The following is a 22,199-nucleotide window of genomic DNA, read 5'->3' as shown; positions in this document are numbered from 1 at the left end:
CCCTCCTCAGAGGTCACATCTTCTCCAGCTACACGCCGAAGCTAAAGGACATCTACAGAACAGAAGAGTACTCAGCCTGCATTCACACCCCTGGGACACGTGGCACGGTCGCCATCACTGTTCCTAGGACATCCATGCTCTATCCCTCTCCGCCGTTTGACAATGATCTAGTGCTTCTGTGACATTTGGGTTCAAATTCTTAGACTCAAGTCTCTACCGATCACAAAGTCTATAGTGGAATGTATCATTTCAGGTACGCAGCACTGATATTCCCTAGTGAACGGCCCCAAACTCTGTTTTTTTGTTTTTTTTTTAAAGATTTTATTTATTTATTATATGTAAGTACACTGTAGCTGTCTTCAGAAAATCCAGAAGAGGGAGTCAGATCTTGTTACGGATGGTTATGAGCCACCATGTGGTTGCTGGGATTTGAACTCCAGACCTTCGGAAGAGCAGTCGGGTGCTCTTACCCACTGAGCCATCTCACCAGCCCCCAAACTCTGTTTTTAACCTAAAGTTTTAGCTATATACTTTCTTAATATGTTTCACTGAGCAGCTTACAAAATTTCCAACACAGTGTATGTCTGCACCAGAAAGGGCTCCTAAGCTTCAGATGAAATATTTTAGGGGAATATCAGTCTTGCTATAATCACCCCCTAAAGTCATTAGTGGCCCAGTGTGTGCTCTGTGCATACAGCCCTCAGAGGCTACAAGATGCCCACAACATTACGGAAAGGCGCAGGCCCAGCCTCACCACCTGAGCTTCCTCCCACTGCACATCTGACTAGATGCTTTAAAAAGGATTAAGCTCTGATGGTCACAAGAGCCGGCAATGGGCTCTGCGTCCAAGTGCAGCTGGAGATCCCCGAAGCTGGCCTCAATTGTCGAGATATTGATTTCACATTCTTTCTGAACACCAGACAAGGAGACATTTTCAACCCTTCCCTTCTCAGGGCAAACGTAATTACACAGGATGCAATTAACCAGGTGGGAAAATTATTGATGGCAAAGGTCACAGAAATCTTTTCTCTTTTGAGTAGGTCCTCCAATTTTGTAATTATTTGATGAAGAGCACATTAAGTTCCCGGTAGCTAGGGTGGAAAAGGCACAATTAAGAGCCTCGTATTGTAGAAGCTGGGAGTTCTAAGGTGCATGGCAGTTTTTCAACCACGAAGCTTCCTGTGTGGTGACAGCCAGGGGATCCACAACCTGAGATACAGGATGACACAATATAACACCTCACAGGAACTTGCCTTTTGAGACCAAGAAAGAAAAAAACTTCTAAACAAATCTTTACTATTTAAATACTACTTGATTGGAACAATGTTTCCATAAAGATTGTTTAACAAAAGGTACGTGACTGGGGTTTAAAGGCAAGTCTCTCACAATTACTTAAACTGATCAGCTCAGTTATACAGAGATGGACAGACCTGGGCCTTAGTTGGTTTTTTGGGGTTTTGTNAGTTGGTTTTTTGGGGTTTTGTCTTTGCTTTTTTTTGTCTTTTTTTTTTTTTTTTTTTTTTTTTTAAATTATGCACACCAGAAGAGGGAATCATACCCCATTACAGATGGTTATGAGTCATGCAGACTGAACTCAGGATCTTTGGAAGAGCAGTCAGTGCTCTTAACCACTGAGCCTTCTCTTCCAGCCCGCTTTTATTTTTTCAAGACAGGATTTCTGGAACTCACTCTGTAGACCAGGCTAGCCTTGAACTCAAGAGATATGCCTGCCTCTGCTTCCTGAGTGCTGGGACTAAAGGCACATGCCACCATAGCAGGGCTGGGCCTTGTTTTACAATGGGCAGGGCTGGAATAGACTAAGGCAGCAAATCTAATTCCTACAACACATCTGTCCTGAGGTTGTGGAGAAACTCTCATTAATTCCTCCTAACAAACATGGCAGGTAGGTACTATCCCATTTACAGATGAGGAAAGGTCAGAGAAACTGACCCCCCCACCTTGTCAGTCACGTGGTAAACAACACCCAGAAGCCTTGAGCTTTCAGCCACTTTCCTTAGCCTTGTGCTCCCCTAACTTCCGAGGGGTTAACTTGGTAACAAATCCCATCCATGGCCACCCCACTCCACCCAATCCCACCCTAAATCATCATTTCTCTTCCCACCACCAGCTTATACCTCTCACTCTCTTCTAAAGAGGGAGTCTGCCATTTGGCAGACCAAGGCTTGGTCATTTAAGCCTTAAATAGAATGACCACTTCATTTATTCAGAGAATAGTCTTTTTTAAAAAAAAAAATTATTTTTTTATTGTAAGTACACAATAGCTATAGCTGTAACTGAAGCTGTAGGTTGTGAGCCTTCATGTGGTTGTTGGGAATTGAATTTTAGGACCTCTGCTTGCTCCTGTCAACCCTTCTCACTCAGTCCCTGCTCACTCCAGACACACCAGAAGAGGGCATCAGATCTCATTACATGCAGTTGTGAGTCACCATGTTGGGATTTGAACTCAGGACCTTCGGAAGAGCAGTCAGTGCTCTTACCCACTGAGCCATTTGCCAGCCCCAGAGAATAATCTTAATCTATGTATTAGAATAAAATTATCTCTGGAAACATATAGGGTTTAGACCCAGCAGTATTTATGTGGATGGATAAGTTGGCCCAACACCTCCCCAACTTCCCTCTCCCTCACACTCATTCCTACCCTGTAGCTCGGGGATGTTTCTGTTCCGATTAAGAAATCTAGGCTTTCTTTAACTTCTCCTTGGCCATACTCTGAAAAAAATGTCCGAGACCAGCACAATCAGAGGAGAGTGCAGGGCTGGGACCTAGGTCCTGATAACAGCAGCAGTTGTTCTTGGGCGCCTTTCTCTGTCCACCAACCACAAGGCAACTCCACCTCCACTTAGCAGCCAGGGAAGCCAGGGCTCTGCTTCAGTTTCAATGCCTCATGTGAAAGATCGGTCCTAACCAAACCTGGCAGTGCACACATACCCAGCCTTTGGGTAGTATGGTAGCAAATACATAGGATGCCAGCCTTTGAGTGGCATTGCAGTGCACAGACAGGATCCCAGCCTTTGGGTGGCATAGACAAGGAGGACAGTGAGTTGAAGCCAGCATTAGCAACATAACAAGACCATATCTCAAAAGACAAGAGGGAGCTGCTGAGGGTACTGGTACACGCCTCTACTCCCAGCACTTCTGAGGTAGACATATGGAGTCAGGAGAATCAGGGTCTGGAGGCCATCCTAGGCTACATAGTAGGTTTAGGCTAGCCAGGGATACATGAGATCTTGTTTCAAAAAACAAAAATCAAATAAACAAAAAGAAATTACCAACCAAGTTCACTTGAATGGAGTTAAAGAATCTTAGTTCATCCTGGCTTGGCTATATCCCATTCTCTCTTAGGTTATTAATTCATTCAAAACAGTCTCAGCCTGGTGTGGCAGCATACGCATATAATCCCAGCACTCAGAAAACAGCAGCACATAGACATGAGTTCGAGGCCAGCCCGGTGTACACAATGAGTATCAGGAGAGCCAGGGTTAAACAGAGAAACCCTGTCTCAGACCCCCCCTCCAAAAAAAAAAAGATGGATTTGGTCAAACAACTTGGCCAGAGAAGTGGGGCTTGCTAGCTTTCTATTTTTTTAATTTCACTCTGAATTCTGTTGGCCTACAAGGTTTAAAATAAATTAAACTTGGTCTCCAGCTTTAAACTCAATAATTTCATGCTTTCTTATGAAAACAAGAATTTTCCTTAAAAAAAAAAAAATCATCAAATATGCCAGAGATGGGTCCACATGTCACTGTGACCTCAGAGACCACCAATGCTGGAGGCCAACGCCAAGGTGGCCCTGCACAAACCAAGGTCACCTCCAGCACGTTCAGCTCCTTACTTCTGACTATGTAGTAAGGACCTACCTGTCTAAAACTACAAAAGCATCACCAATCACAATTCTCTCAAACAAGAAAAAACACACACAGGCCATGGGGACACTGTGTGTGTGTGTGTGTGTGTGTGTGTGTGTGTGTGTGTGTGTGTGTACCTGGCTGGAGGATAAAAGCACAAAGCAGGCCAGTGTCCAGGGCTCTCTCAGCTTCACTGTCAATACCTGCATGCCCGAAGGCCACCACACACAGCCACTCATAATGGCACCCCCCACAGAGGATATGAGTGCTAACACTTACCAAGGGCCCCTGGGGACCAAATAATGGTGACTGCCACTTGGTCATGGCAAGCATACTGGCTGATGGTGATGTTCTGGGCATCAGCAATCACATGCTTCCCGACAGGATTCAAGTAGGTGGTACAGTCTAGAGTTGGAAAAAATGAAAAGTTAAGTCTTTAGCTTTTATTTTCAATGTCATCTTACTAAACTAGACAGACTATGTCTACAAGTGCCAGATCCACTCCTATTATAAATTTCGCCAAAAGCTCACATAAGATACTAACGCTGATTGTAGCTAGAGAAACATAATATGTTACAGAGAGCCATAACTGCAGCAACACCACCCCCTCTCCGGAATTAAATCCGGGCACATTGCTAGGACTAGAACGGTTTTGGCTACAGAGTAGACTTTGGCGTCTGTCATTGGTCTTTCGCTTCTCTTCCTACTCCTAACCCATAAGGCCTTACATCCTGTCAGCCCTGTTAACTACTTTCCAGTGTGTCTGTTTTTAGAAGAGACAGAGGGGACAAGGTCACCAGGGAAAAGGAACTAACATGCAGGTGTGAATCCACAGGGGAGTAATTTCACAAGCAAACTGTTAAATGACTCACTGCCTACAACACAAGGCACCATGTTTGACCCTGAGTGATGAGGACACCACCAAACACTCATTCATTCATTTTCTCTCTCTCTCTCTCTCTCTCTCTCTCTCTCTCTCTCATTTTTTTTGTTTGTTTGTTTGTTTGTTTTTTTCAGACAGGGTTTCTCCGTGTAGCTCTGACTGTCCTGGAACTCACTCTGTAGACCATGCTGGCCTCAAACTGCCTGCCAGGCAGTAGTGAGTGCTGCAGGCCTTTAATCCTAGAAATCAGGAGGCAGAAGCAAGCAGAGTCCAGTAAATTCGAGGCCAGGCTGGTCTACAGAATTGCAGGACAGACAGCCATGGCTATATAGTGCAACCCTGTCTCAAAAAACAAAAATAAACACACCAACTAAATTCTACCTATACTAACTACAACATGAATCTTGAAAGAGGGAGGTGGCGTAGTGGCTAAACTGGTGGCATTCCTAGTATTTGGACTGGAGCTTCAGATCCCCACCCACAGTGGCTGTCCAGCAGTTCCAGCCCTGGGAGGTATAGGCAGGGGATCCCCAGACCAAGTAGGCACTGAAACTGACCAGATCAGCAAGGGTGGGTTTGATTGAGAGATCTTGTCTAATGCCCCAAATTCACCTCTTAGGCGCCACCTGCCTAAGGATCTGCTAACTTCCTGGAATGCCGGGAGTTGTTTCCTCGTGGGAAAGTATAGGCTTGTCGTTATAAACCCCTGTAACAAGAGGCCGTTTTTTAGTGAGGAAATTTCATGGAATGGTCCTAACCAAAGTCCATCTCTTAGTCAGTATTAAGCTTGCTCTAACTTTAGCCTAAAATGGTGGAATTGGTTTTTCTCTGGTGAATCTCACTTGTTTCCATGAATAAGGTGGAAGGGTAATATCATTCTGATATCAATTTCCGGACTCCATGGGCACACCCAACCATATGCACATACATTTCAACACACGTGTACCTACACATATACAAATGTGTATATAAGTATAAACACATGAAAATGTGCCGAGTTTAGAGGTACCTATAGTAGGGAGTGGGGAAAGGGTATGCCAACAACCAGGCCAACCCCTATACTGTACATATTAGAAAACTATTGCCCAAAACATCAGCTAGGTGGCTGAGAACCAAACACTGACTTGTCCAGGGGCAGAATGATGACAAGTAGCCTCGGGGGAGCTTGAGGGGAGGGGGGGGGGAAGATATCTCAGACTCTGGCTGCTCTTACTATGGGCTTAAACTCTGAGTTTAAAGTGTTCAGCCAAGCCGGGTGTGGTGGCGCACGCCTTTAATCCCAGCACTTGGGAGGCAGAGGCAAGTCTGAGTTCGAGACCAGCCTGGTCTACAGAGTGAGTTCCAGGACAGCCAGGGCTACACAGAGAAACCCTGTCTCGAACACCCCCCCCAAAATAAATAAATAAATAAATAAAGTGTTCAGCCTGCAAAAATCCTAACTGCAATCAGCTTATTTTTTCCTAGTATAGAAAAAAGACAGATTTTTATCACACCTGTGAAGTTCCAGTATCTTCATTTATTGAGGTCCGTTATATAAAAGAAGCCTACTTACTAAGATCTGAAGAGACAATGAACAGGAGCCGGCTATAAGGTTTTACCCTTCCCCCATTCCTGATGCCAGAACTGACAACAGGGTTTCCATAAATACAAGAATGTAGGCAGAAAGTCTAAGAATTAAGGAAATGTTGTATTAAAACTTACTTAGGCATAACACCCCTCAGAGCCTAAAAAAGAAATGTGGCTCACAGGGTCAAAAAAGACATTGTGAAATCCAGCTTTGACTTAAAGGCAAAACGTTTTCTTTCTTTACTATATCAGATGACAAGGAATAGAAAATAAGATCTTTATGTTTTGATAGTTGTGGTGGAAACTCAGTAACTGGTTTCTAACTTTTTTCTTTTCATAATCCAGCCCCAACAAATTCTTATATTTGAGAGATGATAATAAGACCATGACTGCTATTTTATATAATATTATATATTATGCTTAATGGATAAATGTCATATAAGATGATTTTTTTATGTGTGTGTGTACATACACTAACACCAACAACATCAATTTGTACAGATTCACATGCCTATTAGAAGTACCTAATCATTGTTAGTATTCATAATGACTTTTTTTGTTTGTTTGTTTGTTTGTTTGTTTTTCGAGACAGGGTTTCTCTGTGTAGCCCTGGCTGTCCTGGACCTCACTCTGTAGACCAGGCTGGCCTCAAACTTAGAAATCCACCTGCCTCTGCCTCCCGAGTGCTGGGATTAAAGGCATGCACCACCACACCCAGCTCATAATGACTTTTTTTTTTAGATTTTATTTATTTATTTATTATATGTAAGAACACTGTAGCTGTCTTCAAACACTCCAGAAGAGGGCGTCAGATCTTGTTACGGATGGTTATGAGCTACCATGTGGTTGCTGGGATTTGAACTCCGGACCTTTGGAAGAGCAGTCGGGTGGTGCTCTTACCCACTGAGCCATCTCACCAGCCCTCATAATGACTTTTTGCTGATTTTTTTTTTCTTTTTTCTTTTCCTCCCTTCAGAGTCTCACTATGTAGCTCTGGCTGTCCTGAAACTCAATCTATCTGTAGACCACACTGGCCTTGAACTCAAGAGTTTCACCTGCTTCAGGAATACTTGGATTAAAGGTGAACACCACCACCACACCTGGCTTGGTTCTGAATTATTTTAAACAGAACTAGTAATCAGTTGATCAATTAATAAGTTCTTTACAGAAGAGATAAGTATCTTTACTATAAAACACTGAATACGCTATTTAAAACATGACCTATATCAATTACTAGCTGGTCTAAACTTTTGAATTATAGTTGCAAAGAAACTTTTTTTTTTAAGATTTATTTATTTATTATATGTAAGTACACTGTAGCTGTCTTCAGACACCCCAGAAGAGGGAGATACGATGGTTGTGAGCCACCACGTGGTTGCTGGGATTTGAACTCAGGACCTTCGGAAGAACAGTCAGTGCTCTTAACCACTGAGCCTTCTCTCCAGCTCCTCCCCCCCAAAAAAAACTTTCTGACTAAATGACATCCCCCCCCAAATTAACTGAACTTCAAGTATTTCAGAAGCAAAGTGAACCATAAATTAAATTCTAATTAAATGATGAAGAATTAAGAAGAAAGTAATGGCCAGGCAGTGGTGGCGCATGCCTTTAATCCCAGCACTTGGGAGGCAGAGGCAGGAGATTTCTGAGTTCGAGACCAGCTTGGTCTGCAGAGTGAGTTCCAGGACAGCCAGGTGTACACAGAGAAACCCTGTCTTGAAAAAACAAGAAAGGAGGAAGGAGGAAGGAGGAAGGAGGAAGAGGAGGAAGAGGAGGAAGAGGAGGAAGAGGAGGAGGAGGAAGAGGAGGAGGAGGAGGAAAATGATTAAAGATACAAGGAGCACATGGACAAAAAATGTAATCCAACAAATCAGGTTACTGTAGCACATGCTTATAAAACCAGAATTCGGAAAGACTGAGGCAGAAAGATCAAGAATTCAAGACTAGCCTGCACTACATGAGACTCTGTCTCAAAAGTGCGCGTGCACACATACAAAAATCAAAAACAAAAGAGACAACCATAAGATATGTTTAAGTTCTGCACACATAGCCCCCCACACACAAATCCATATTAAATCACAGACACAAATGTTTGTTTGCATATGAGCTCTGAACTCTAACACAAGACCCACTGGGGTCGAGAGCACAGATTAGTAATCACTAACTCAAAGAGCAATCCTCTACACATGGCTTTACTTGGCAGAATCAAGTACCATAGGCTTGCAAATCTTTCATTCCCATCATGGCGTTTACCTAAAACACACACACACCATGGACTGGAAGTGCCTGCTCATCACTGTCTTACAATGTAACTTAAAAATACTCAAGCTGGCATCTGTGGGTGTGAATTTGAAACACATATTCCTATCTCAAAATTGTCAGGCTGTATTCATGACCTTCACAACCCAAGCTTGGTCAGAGGACAGCTGATTGTTCCATTGGTCTTCTCTAAGAGACGAATGAGCAGTCGAGAGCCAACAAAAGAGAGCGGTGGTCCCTCTGATCAAGTTTACGGATAAATCGGTGCTTACGTGGTGAAAATACTCAAGAGCTCTAATTTCTGAGGAAGAACAATAGCTGCTCAAAACAGACTGCAAATGTTTAATCAGAGGGAAAGTCACCTTGTCCTTAGAAAACAATCTAGTCAGGAAAGTTCAACCAAAAATGCTGCTGCTTGTATCGACACACACTTGGACCAACCTGTAACCCTAGCGGACAGTGTTTACTGAGCGCCTGCCGCAAGGGGAAACTATGTAAGGACTACCCCCATCTCAGTCTCCAAGTGATGCTAAGGACAAGTTACGTCACTTGTTACACTTCACACAGACAGGAAACTGAACTTGGTACTGAGGCCTACGTCAGAGACGGCCAACTAGAGCCCCCTGGGCAACCCTGAAACACAGATCTGATTGGCCCACTCTGTGAGGGGGAAAAAAAAAAAACTTAAATAAAGGCCAATATTGAAAGGTATTTTATGGAGTGGGGTAGTTATTCCGAGGACTTCTGGCTATTCTTAGAAACCACATCTGGCCACTCTCAGTGGGAATTCCAGCAGACCACACCGAGCTGGAGTTAGGAAGCTGTGCCCACTTCAGATCAGACAGACTGCCCAGTCTGCCAGTCTCCATCCTTGTCCCCTAGTGGGACCTACTGACTTCTGTGTTTGCTTTTAAAGACAAGGCTATCTCCTGAGTTGAAGACACTTGACCTGTTCAAGCTCGCAAACACTTTGGTAGCTTAATGGAGACTACAATGCTTTAAGCGTTGACAAACCTGAACAGGCTCAGAAAAGTCCTCAAACAACCCCAGGACCTGCAATGTCTTCAACAAACTATAAGCGTGTGAGCTTTGGATGTTGGAAAGGGCCCCTTTCTCTGTGGTCAAGCTGGTTACTTACTGTCATATCTGAAGGTGATGTTGTGCAGTCCGCTGTTTCTGCTGGCAGGCCCCACTCCCTGTGGGAAAACAAGAGAATGGGACACAGAGTGAAGCCAACTTACTTTCTCAGCATAGACTCCCCACAGAATCTAAACACACAAAGCATTGCAGATGCCCAGGGGCAGGTCAGTACTACAGGCCAGATCCTCCTTGCCCCGCCCCATGGCCCCACCTTCCCATCCACCCACCCCAAACACCCTCCAGTCCAAGGGAATCCGGCCCAGGAGGGATCTTGGGCACTCTTTGCCTAAGATAACATGAATAGACTGGTCTGTTTAGGGGTTAAGTAATTCATTTGCAGTACAATTAGGATAGAGACCAAGACTGCCAGATGGAGTACTTCCAGTTGGATCCTCTGATTGGCTATTAAACTCGCCCACCAGACAGCCTCATCCGAAAGCCCTAGCAAGGCAAGACAGATAGGCAATTCCTCAAGTCTACGGAAACCAGTTCTCATTCCAAGACCAGGAATGAACGTGGGAATAAGCCATTACTTTTAATGAGAAAAGTCTTCACTGCCTCGCCTCCATACCTATGCTGGATATACACAGGGTGGGTCATAAAAGAAAAAAAGACTTTCAAAGGTTCAACCCTTAACTCTCGGTGATGTGGCCATTAGCCGTCTGCAGCCTTAATAGTAGGGCAACAACGCCAACAGACTTCCCATTCTAATTACAGCGGCCACAGAGGGAGCGCCAGATCTGCACAATGACCCCACCTCTTCCTAACCCAAAGCTGATCCTGAGGGAAGGGCTGCGCCGAGTCAGCCAAGCCAGGTCTAAGACTCCGTTTAAATCTCTCTCTAATACTCTGCAAAAGTGCCATTCGGTATTAATTGGGGAATTCTCCACAATATGTTCATTCTAAAGTGCTAAATGATGGGAAAATATTTTAACCACGCGGCTAAAGTTTCCACTTCACAAGGAAGATGTTGGAGAAAACCATATGCTGGCAGCCTGGTGTTTAATGGGCAACTGTTACACTTGAGACACAATATGAAGAACACTTCTGATGGGCGCAGGATTTCAGGCCACAACCCCATCGCTTCCATATGCTACAGCCATGTTCACGCAGCTTATCCCAAAGCCAGGCACGCCCACTGAAACCATATCCCTGAGTTCAGATATACACAGGCCTTGGAAAAATCACAGCTGTTCTGAAAAGAGCCAGGCAGGCATGAGACACACAGACACACCAAGTGAGGAGGAATAAGAAAGCAAAAGCACCAAGCCTAAACCAACTAGATGCTCCAAGCAGCCCTGGGGCTCCGGGGCCTTTCCCCGCCCTTTCTTTTCTGCATCCTGTGAGACTCCAGAACTTATCTCAGGATATGAAACTTTGGACAGTGAAATATGAAGAGCATCCATCACTCCATAGGTGTCGGGTCTGTGCAAAGAGAAGCTGCCTGGCTTCTGAGATGCAAGTAACAAACAGGAAGAGAACAATCCAATTCCCACAGCCCTCTAGGAATGTTCAAAACTGCCAACCACACCATTCCTCCCCCTTACAGCGCCCCAGGATATAAACAAACTCACGGCCCATGAGGAGCCAGACATTACTGTAGGTGCGGTAGTATACAATGAACCCACGTGAAGTTGCCTGTTGCTTGCTCATTCACGGGAGACTAACTGGATACAGATAAACCGCAAACCCCTTGCCCACCGAGCATTCCTCATTTAGAGAAGAAAACACATAGGGCTAATAGAAAGAGGCAGCGGCAGAGAAACACAGGGTTCCTCTGCAAGGCAGAACCTGAATAAGGATGATGAATGAAGGGTAGGGTCAGCACGTACAAGATTTCCACGGAGCCTGAGAGAAGAGAGGCTGGTGACTGGACTATAACACTGATGAAAAGAGCAGCATCCAGACAGGAAAACCAGTGGAGAGGTCAAGGTCAGTGTTCATAGCCGACAACCGAGGGACACGGCTCCCCTCTCCTGATGCTAGAGTCTCAAGTATCGGAATGGTTTTATTACTTGTGTGATTGTTTTAAAAGAATGTACACAACAGTTTCCTTCTGGGAGACAGAAGAAAAGAGGATGGAGCCACACAGAAGTATTTTCCAACAAGAAAAACATTCCATTTAAGAGCAGGTGTCAAGGGCTCTAGTGACCAAGTACATGACTTGTGGGACCTTGGGTGGCTTTCCCCTTAACTTCTGTTTGCTCCCCTCCATTTCAATTGAGGCATGTTTTTAACAGTATTTAGCAAGCATTTGCAAAGGTTAATGAGCTGTGTATGTGCTGTGCCCTGTACACAAGAACCTAAATTAATCCAAATAAGGTTTTTGAAATGTGGGGAGCTGTCCAAGGAGGCTTGGGGAGCTGGCTTCAAGGACATTGAGACTTGTGTGTGGCACCTACCCATCACTCACTGGTGTTTTCAATGTGTCCTGAGCTGAGCCCTCAGGGCTGACGGTCTAGCTACAAATCAAAACCCAGACCTTGACTTCAAGTGGCTTTGGCATAAGGATGAGGTACAAACATGTCCATCATCTCTCTTCCTTTGTACCCAAAGTCTCAGTCTTTCTCACCGGCTCCCCCTATACCATATTCTGTGCCCTTAACTGCCTAACTCCCCAACCAATCCCCACCACAGCCATGACCCCATAAGTCATTGCAATTCTATTCAGGCACTCCTGTCTCCCCAGAATCCTCTTCTCTTCCCATCACCCAGGCCTTGCTCCCACAGGATGCCTGACTTACCTAGTCTGGTCCCTAACACACATTTTGCCTGTCTATTCACTGGCCACTTATAGTCATTGCAGTCAAGACAATTCCATGAGCATGGCACCTCTGGGAACACAAATATGGTGGAGATTTTAATTCTACAGACAACTGAAGCCCTGGAACTAACCATGTATAGCAATGAAGCTCGAAAACAGGGTACCTTCCTGGCTACCAGCTCTTGCCTGTAGCCTCTAGCCGGGCGTAGTGGCGCACGCCTTTAATCCCAGCACTCGGGAGGCAGAGGCAGGCGGATTTCTGAGTTCCAGGCCAGCCTGGTCTACAGAGTGAGTTCCAGGACAGCCAGGGCTACACAGAGAAACCCTCTCTCGAAAAACCAAAAAAAATAAATAAATAAATAAAAAATAAAGACCTCTGACTGGCATTACATCCTTTAATGCTCTTGTGAGACTCTCTGCATACAAGCAGATCTTCCACGGGGCTGCTACCCAAACTTTTCTAGCTGCTCCACAGGAGCCGCCTTAAAAACACTATGCCCAAGTTAGCTCACAAAATAGTTTATCCTTTATATGAAGACAGACAAAAACCTCTTAAACAAGCCCACAGCCAAGCCCTAGAACCTAAGACTTATTTTGCGTACAGTAGAAGGGACTGTGCGAATCAAGTAGGTTCAGTGATGCTGAAATGGGGACAGTGTTCTGTGTAATACTGGTGGGCCAATGTGGGGATTCTCAGAAGACCCTGAAGGGTTGGTATCAGAAAACCGGAGATGTGACTGCAGAGGGAGGATGAAGTGGGAGACTGGCTGACTGGTGAATGATTCACATACTTGAGGACAGAAGAGGAAGGAGCTATTGAGCCAAAGACTGGGCAGCCTCTAAAGGGTGGGGGCCAGGCAAGGAATGAATTCTCCCCTGTAGCAACAAGGAGTCAACCCTGCCAACACTGGCATCAGTAGCTTGAGACTCAGAATTCTGACCTCCAGAATGACAGGAATTTTGTGTTACCTTATGCCATGATGTTCAAGGTAATTTTCGGAGCAACAACTGGATGAAAAGCTGAATGAAAAAAGAAAGAAGGAAGGAAGGATGGACAGATGGACATGACTGCTCTTGGGTATGGTCGAGGATAAAGTTTACTGTAGACATGAAGAAGAACATAGCCAGAGGTAGGGACATCTGGGAGAGTCCAAAGTGAACATGACCCTGAGCCAGGCCATGTGAGGAGAGGAGAGAGGGAGGACCAGGAGAGTAAAGAGCAGACAAAAGGCCAGGTAACCAAAAGGGCTGGGAGGGCAACCCAGTCCCCAGGCTGGAGAGTTCAGGATAGGGCGCAGTGTGTGTCAGCCATACCCTGTAATGGGTAGTACTTAGGGATTCTGGGAGAAGCTGGTGACCGGGTCCACTTGGATAGGTTAAATAGGCACCTTAGTTAGCCACGTTTTTGTTGTTGTTGTTGTTGTTGTTGTTTTGAGACAGGGTTTCTCTGTGTAGCCTTGGCTGTCCTGGAACTTACTCTGTACACCAGGCTGGTCTCCAACTCAGAAATCCACCTGCCTCTGCCTCCCAAGTGCTAGGATTAAAGGCGTGCACCACCACGCCCGGCTTTGTCTTAGGTTTGAGACCCAACACGTACATGTTCCAACCACAGTATAGATAGATGAATCTCAGTGTAGCATGCACATACAGCATGTGCCAGGGCAGGCTAGTCTCCCCTCGAGTACCCATAGCTAACCATTGTCACCTGTCACCTGGCTTCAGGAGGAAACACAGATCCCTCAGAGCTGGGCCTTGGAATCCTGCCAAGAGCTGGGTTTCTGCCGGATTGCCTAGAGGTCATCTGGAGTGAAGGGGGTGGAATTTATCAGATGTGGTGTCCGCTGTGTGGCCTCAGGCAGGTTGCTGAACTTCCCTGAGCTACATACACTACAAGCACAAGAACAAAGCCATTTGAAATGAAGGACTAGTGTAGGACTCAAGAAGTGACAGACTCCAAGTGTTTGGCAATCACATGAACACGTGACTCTGATCGATGGGGCCAAAGCTTCCTGGGCCTGAGTTGCAGCCGGGTGATGTATGAGAAACACTGGAAAGCTGGGGCTTGCTTCTCCATGCTGGGATAGGTGTGTTTTTAAAAAGAAAAGGGGTGGGACAGACAGACAGACACACACACACACACACACACATCTCAGTTCTTTTGTATGAATGCTCTTCAAGTTTCACTCCTGGTGTGTACTGTGTAGTCTGTCCACTGAACGTGGTTACCAGCTTTCTCAAAGTTCCTTAGCTGCTTTGAATTGATGCACTCTTGTCTTTTTGATGGTTTGTTTGATTTGTGTTGCTTAGCTGGCCTGGAACTAGCTATGGAAAACCAGGCTGGCATAGTAGAGATCCACCTGCCCTCTGCTGAGATTAAAGGTCACCGTGCCTAGTCAAGAATTTTTTTTGTTTGTTTGTTTGTTTTTGTTTGAGACAGGGTCCCCTAGCCCAGGCAGACCCCAAACTCCATTTGGTGCAAGATGACTTTGAATAATTAATCCTCTTACCTCTTGCTCCTGAGTGCTGGAATTCTAGGCCCCTGTCACCTCACCCAGTTTACCAGCACTAGGGATCAAACACAGGAGGGCTGTGCATATGAGGCAAGACTCTACCAGCTGAGCTATACTGCAAGCCACTGAATGTAGTCCTGCTCCCGCCTCACCATCTGGCCTGCTCTCTTTTGGAAAAGAGAGTGTCATACTTAAAGGACAACTTGCCTTAAATCTGTTCTAAATGGCACTCCAACCATCCTAGGACACCACTGTCTTCAGATGGCTTTAAGTCCTATGACATTCTCTGGACACTGACCACTGCAGCCTGGCTCGGGAGGGATCCTACCCCACAGCCACCATTCTGTGTGCAAGCGTTTGCTTCTCCACTTATGGCTAGACTGTGGTATAGGATTTTAACATCTTGAATTTTACTCCTTTAGACCAGTGAAGAATTACCTCCCTGCCCCCTCTGCCCATCTGTCCGTCCGACCGACCGTTTGTCCGGAGCACAGCACCGGGCTCTGCACACAGCATCGAGCTCTCATTGCTGCTTCTATTATCCTCCCCCCAACCAGGGCACCAACCAGAGGAAACTGCACAGCAGAGCTCCAGGTAAGGGCCAGGCTTCCCAGCTCCCTCTGGAACAAATTAAAAGCTACCGTTAGTGCAGCGAGTGGGGGTGGTTAATTAACTAAGAATGTAACACCCCGAGGCCTCAGGCTTTGGCATTTATAGGTTTTGAATAACAGGCAACAAACAAGTACCTTTAATTCTCTGCTCATTAAATATCAAAATGGTGTAGTAGCTAAAAGCCCAGGACAGTTTCCTAGAGGAGAGTTTACAAAGCAGTTGACCAGGTCTGTGTGTAGCCCATAAATAAATAAATAAATAAATAAAAATCACCATGGAACACCAAGGGAGGTTTGTGTATGTATTTTTTGGCTTAGTCATGCATTTATTTATTTAGGCAGAAAACATATCTAGCAAAGGCTGACTGTGTGCCAAGTCCAGGAATGAGATAGGGTTTTTTTTTTTTTTTTTTTTGGAAGGGTGTAAGGGTGGGGAGGTGGCACATATGTGGGGAGGTGGCACATATGTGGGGAGGTGGCACATATGCTGACCTTGGTCTCTCTTTCCCCCTACAACCTGTGCATCTTTTGAGGATGGAGTTCCCACCATGAGTGTCAGCAGCATATACATTCCTTACATACTAGTTAGTATATTCTGCCACTTGGCCCTGACCTGCTTGCCACCTCTGTATGTAAGTTCTGGGTGAGTTGGAACCCAGCCAAAAAACAAAAACAAAAACCAGGCAAGCCTAGCAACTGCTAAAAACTGAGGCCAGCTCCTACTTTTTACTATCCATGGTATTATCTTCACCTTGAGACAAGAGCAAACGACTGCAGAAAACTTGGTGAGGCCAGAAATGCACAAACGGATAACAAAGAGGAGGGGTGCAGAGAGTGGGTCATGCTTCAAATGGCTTTATAAACAAAGGCAGACCCCACTCACTTCAGTGCAAGCCTTTGAGAGAGACAGAGACAGAGAGATGAGGGAACAGCAGAGCCAGCAGAGCCGCCCCAGGTGATGTAAGCTAAGGAGAATTTGGTGAGTCCAAAACACAAGGAAAATGAATCAGAAAGCCTGCCCACGCCTGGATCTGCTCAGGACACATTCTCTCCACATTCCTGGGAGCTATTCTCTCACCCTATCCATAGATCCGACCAGTTTCAGAAACTGAAAGATGCCAACAGTATGGTTTGGGGTATTGGATGGCCAGAGCACACAAGCTCTGAGGGAAAAACGTGGGGTTCCCACTAGCAATTACTCCATCAACCCCCAAAGACCTGGAGACCTTAAGCTAATTAAAGAGATTTGCTTGGGGAGGGAGGAAATCGCTAGTCCAAAGCATGGCCTGTGCGCCAGACCCAAGTCGTAATCATGATTCATTTCTGACATGCTGCTAATCAGAACACACGTGTTCCTCATTTCATGCTCCCAAAGGAAAGCTGAAGGGACAATGATTGCTGAGCCCTAGTACGGAGCCACATGCCAATTACGGTGTGTCCTTCTTATCAAACTCAAGTCTCTCACTTCCACCCGGATACCACTTCACTACCCCTACCCTGACCCAGCCTTCCACCAATCCAGGAAAGATAACCAGTGTCAAGACATTTACACAAGCTGACTCTCAGATGCCTCAAATCTAAGTAATGGGGGCCTCCGCAAGATTTGTGTTTTAAAATTCCTTACTTCACAATGGTTTTTTTTTTTTTAATGTTTTTCTTTTTTAAAAAAAAAAAAAAAGATTTATTTATTTATTATATGTAAATACACTGTAGCTGTCTTCAGACACTCCAGAAGAGGGAGTCAGATCTTGTTACGGATGGTTATGAGCCACCATGTGGTTGCTGGGATTTGAACTCNGNACCTTNGGAAGAGCAGTNNGGTGCTCTTACCCACTGAGCCATCTCACCAGCCCTTCACAATGTTTTTTAAATTGCTTTGATGGTATAACGTATTTGTACAGTTAAAGCCCAGAGATATAAACACATACAAGTATGCATGAGCACTCACTACACAGACAAACACACACACACACACACACACACACACACACAAGCTGGCTTTCTTCTGTGCTTGAAAATAGAATGGAAAGCCAGCATGATGGATGGCTCATGTCTATAGTCTCACTACTTGGGAGACTGAGGTCAACTATGAATTCAAGACCAGCCTAAGACCAATAGTGGGTCCCAAGCCAGTCAGAGCTACAAAGGAATATCTTAGCTCTAAGAAACAAAATACTACTACTACTACTACTACTACTAATAATAATAATAATAATAATAATAATACTGCAGCAAAGGGATGGAAAGGGTTAAAAGCATTTGCTCCAGGGGCTCCAACGCCCTCTTCTGGCATCTGTGGGCACCTGTACTTACTCACACGAGACTCAATGCCCCACTGCCTCCTTGGTTTACAAAGCCCTTGGAAGCCCTTTCTCCAGTAACTCTAAAGATTTCAGCTGTGTGTCCTGTGTCTGATACAAACACAGATTGTTGCATTTTTCCATCTAGTTATGAAAACGTCAAAGGCAGGCTATAAAACATGCCTCTGGGATTGAGAGCCAGGACTTTTTCCTGTGCTTTACCCCCATCCCCCCAACTGAAATGAGAACCTCATGTCAGACAGCAGGCACCTTCAAGGTAAAAGGCAGGTTATCTGAAGCTAGGGTATCTGACATAGTCAGCTCTCAGACAGAGATTAACCAATTTCTGTAAACACTAGGTACTGAGATGGAGCAAACATCCAGCCCAAGATACCCACCCAGCAAAACCCAGCAAGTCGGCTACTGGCTTGCTCTCACTTAGCTGTGAAGGGAACAAAGACTTCACTTCGGAAGCTCAAGGAAGTCTCTTCAGAAAGAGCAAAACAGTGATTAGACAATGGTGGAAAACTTTAAGCTATAAACATGATTGTTATGCTTAAGCTGAGAGGAAATGTTCAGCTCAAAACCTAACTACTAATAAAAGCCTTAGGACCACACAGGGAGCAGTGTGCCTTAGCTGCACCCACTTCAAACACGGTTTCAGAAGGCAGGAGGGGTCTTCAGCTCTGTGTCACATCTGGAATTCAGCTTCTACAGCACAAATGCCCGAGAAATGGGAAACTGTGGTGTTGCCATGGGAACGCTGCCTCCTCCCTCTATACAGGTCCTCACATATACTGCCTCCCAAAGTAGGTTTCTCCGATTTGAAGTGTGGATGGTCACTCTCTTAGATTTTGGTGCTAAAATGATTAAGTCTGTCCACAGGATGGTCCTGTACTGAAAAACCTTAAGCTGGGTGGGAGACAAGCAGTAACTCCTTTTCTATGGCTTTCTCCAACCCCACCTCATTTATTTAGGAAAAGAGACAGGCTTCAAGCTCTTATTCCCAACCTACAAAAATCCAAGCCCGGCAGTAGGGGCACATGCCTTTAATCCCAGCACTCGGGAGGCAGAGGCAGGCAGATTTCTGAGTTCCATGCCAGCCTGGTCTACAGAGTGAGTCCCAGGACAGCCAGGGCTACACAGAGAAACCCTGTCTCGGAAAAAAAACCAAAAGACTGCACACAGATTGCCTGCCTCTGAGCTCAGCAGAAGACCCAGCCAAAAACTCTTTCTTAGCTGGATGCCCCCATCAGATCCCTGCAGAGTTATTGAAGACTCTGGTGTAGCTAGGGGGAAGGAGTTCTAGAACACCTGTAACATTCCAATCTCCCACGGAACCCTTAACAATTTCAGTGGGTTCTAAGCAGTCCTTTACCCACAAACAATCCTGAACCCACCAGGCATTGCCTGTGTGCGTGCCCACTCCTGGAATGCAAACTTCCAACTGTTCCCTCTAGCTGTGTTTCCTAAATCCCACCTGCATTTACATAGGGTGAAGTCCCAACTGGATGGCTGGTAATGCTCCCTTCACTAGTCATCCAGCCAGTGCTCCCTTCACTCCTCATCCTGCCAGTGCTCCCTTCACTGGTCATCCAGCCAGTGCTCCCTTCACTGCTTATCCTACCAACGCTCCCTTTACTCCTCAACTGGCCGGAAGCCCACCTTCTTGGGCTCTCCACTGGCTCAAAACTTCATCTCTAAGAAAATGAAGCCTCTCCCGACCAGCTCAGCCTGTAATTCCCCACGTAGAGTGAGTGATCCTTTTCCGTATCAGTCTGCCTCTGCAAGATCTGACCTTTCCCAGTCCATTTGCTGCAGAAGGGGGAAGAAATCAGCCAGTTCAGAAGTAAAGCAGAAGTCAGTCTGAATGGGCAGGGACTCCCTCGTTCTCATGAGTGACACTAAAAACCTGGCCTCCAGATGGAACCATTTGCATCTAATCTCTTAGATACCACTTCCCTAAAATGTGCCCCTGAGAATCTGTGTCTGTGAATGAAGGAGTCAGCCCACATGCCCCCTCCCAGCCCTCAAAAAACCAGGAAGTCAGCATCTCAGGCTCCAGGTGATAACACTTAAGAGGATTCTGCCCAGCCCCCTCCAGCTGGAGGCTGGCCGCCTGGGAGCCGGACACAGCAATTAGGCCCTTCCCCGGCTGGGCGCCTTTGTCCCCTCACTAACATCATTAGTGTCTGACTTCCTGTGTACAACAGGGCCTGGGGGCGGGGCAAATGCCGTCTGACCTGGGCAGGGCATTAGACTTCTTTGTCAAAGGCCCTCAAATGTTAACAAGCATGTGAACAAGGCTTTCCTCCCAGAGGCTCCCCCCCCCCCCCCAGCTTCTGCTCCAGCCATTCTGGGCAATTCGTGACAGTTTCTCTCCAGCTGTGGGAATCAGTCTCACTTGAGAGAAATATGAAGTCTCAAAGCTGACAGGATAAGCCAGCAGCCTCCAAGGGGCCTTCAGATCTTAGTTCCTTTAAAGCCTTCCCGCTGGAAAGAAGGGTTTGCCTGGTTCTCGAAGGTTACCAAGGCCGAGCAAAGGTGGCCGGCCATGCTCAGCCAACCCAGAACCGGGTTAAGCAACAGCACAAGGACCAACCATCCACATGTGCTGTAGACTGAAATGCAACGTCTCGAGAGGCAAGGCCTTACAGAACGTTTGTGTAATAGCTCCAGGCTTTAAGAAAACTACTGCCTTGATCTCAAAAGAGAGCATGACTTGCTGGGCTGGAGAGACAGCTCAGCAGTTAAGAGAGCAGGGCTTGCTTAACACTGGAATCCCGCTATCTTTCCATCATTAAAATCCTCTAACAGAATTTCAGCTTTTTGCATGAAGGGAGATGGATGTCTGAAAATTTCATAAAAAGCTGGAGGTGCACCCAGACCCGCATATGAGGGCTGGAGACTCCAGTCCCTCCCTCCCCCCCCTTTTTTCTTTTTTTTTTAAATTTTCGAGACAGTTTCTCTATGTAGTCCTGGCTGTCCTGGAACTCACTCTGTAGACCAGGCTGGCCTCGAACTCAGAAATCCACCTGTGTCTGACTCCCAAGTGCTGGGATTAAAGGCGTGCGCCACCACCGCCGGGCTCCAGTCTCTAACAGCTTAACACCAACCATGTCTAATAAATGAAACTGTGACTTCACTTAGCTAACAACAACAAAATGAAATGGAAGTGCAGGTCGTTAGAGGTATAAAGTCGGTTTTAAGGAGGACTCTTGATTAAGGCAGCTGTTAAGACTTTTATAAGCAGCGCTTGTTTCAACCCAGTAATTGAAGACTTTGTCCAAGGTGCCAGGAACTGCTAAGTGTACACAGTAACATCATCAAAGGCAACAACTATTTATGTTGTTTCATGGGATAAGCTCCTGAGGAGGGGGGAGGGGGGCTCTCTGGCTTTTCAATCACAGGTGCCAAGTCATGTCTAAGTTAGCTTCAGTTTCAAAAGAAACTACAATTGTAGCTTATTCCTTTTTAAAATTTTTCAATCCTAGATATGGAAGAAAATACCCAGAGATGAAGAAAACAGCTGATTTTCTCAGTCCTGCTAAACTGCCTTTACAGAGCCCCGTTTTTGTGGCTGACATATACTAGGCTAGGTTTTATATATAGTTTATAAAGTACCACTATGAGGGACAGCCTGGAACTCCAGATCTCCATGCTATACAAACTCTGACCAGTATTGCAGCAGTGGTGAGATACAATCAACGTTAAACCCAAGACACTGGTACGTAGCACAGAATGCTACCACCAGCCGGTTCCAAGTCCCTCACAACTTTATTTCAATCAATCCCCAAAATTTCAAAGGGTAACTGAGTTTATCACTGGTTCTGATTTTTACTTTTGTCAACTGATTTTTAGATGGTCAGTAATTGGAAGGATAAATTCAAACACTAATGAGCTCCCAATTTTAAGCCTCCTTAGGCTCTTGGATAGAAGCCAGAACTCTGCCCCAAAACTACAAGCAATAAATCTAGAAAATGTTCTTCATAAGTTCCCAGTGATACCACATGGAATTTCCATTAAATCACACACATGCAACCACACACACAATGACACACCAATTAAATCATTGTAGATACTTAGGCCAGGAAATGACTGTGTTCCCCAAGTAACCAGATTTGATTTTCCTAAATAACCAATGAGTCCTTCTTAGAAGGGTTTTTAAAAAAGAGAAAGAAAAAGTATGAAAGTCAAGTACTGACCACCTGGATGCTTTTAGGTTTGGATAAATGTTCCAGGGGTGGAGGACGCAATGTAATTCCCAGGCATGAAGCTTCCCCCCCACCCCACCCCCCGCAAG

At 45.6% G+C, this 22,199-nt stretch overlaps 1 protein-coding gene across 1 annotated transcript in view; it reads right to left on the bottom strand.

Moving 5' to 3' along the window:
- The window catches only part of Il17rd (interleukin 17 receptor D), a 62,946-nt gene that overhangs the window by 14,833 nt on the left and 25,914 nt on the right, over positions 1 to 22,199 (bottom strand). Inside the window, exons 2-3 of the mRNA XM_021203518.1 lie at positions 9,710 to 9,767; positions 4,146 to 4,271 (exon numbers count right to left, since the gene is read on the bottom strand). Coding sequence (XP_021059177.1) covers positions 4,146 to 4,271; positions 9,710 to 9,767 — 184 coding nt within the window. The remainder of the gene's footprint in view (positions 1 to 4,145; positions 4,272 to 9,709; positions 9,768 to 22,199) is intronic.

The sequence above is a fragment of the Mus pahari genome, chromosome 8 (genome assembly GCF_900095145.1).
Source record: "Mus pahari chromosome 8, PAHARI_EIJ_v1.1, whole genome shotgun sequence".
Lineage (NCBI taxonomy): Eukaryota > Metazoa > Chordata > Mammalia > Rodentia > Muridae > Mus > Mus pahari.
Note: the sequence above shows the minus strand (reverse complement) of the source record. Positions and strands in the feature narration are given on the sequence as shown.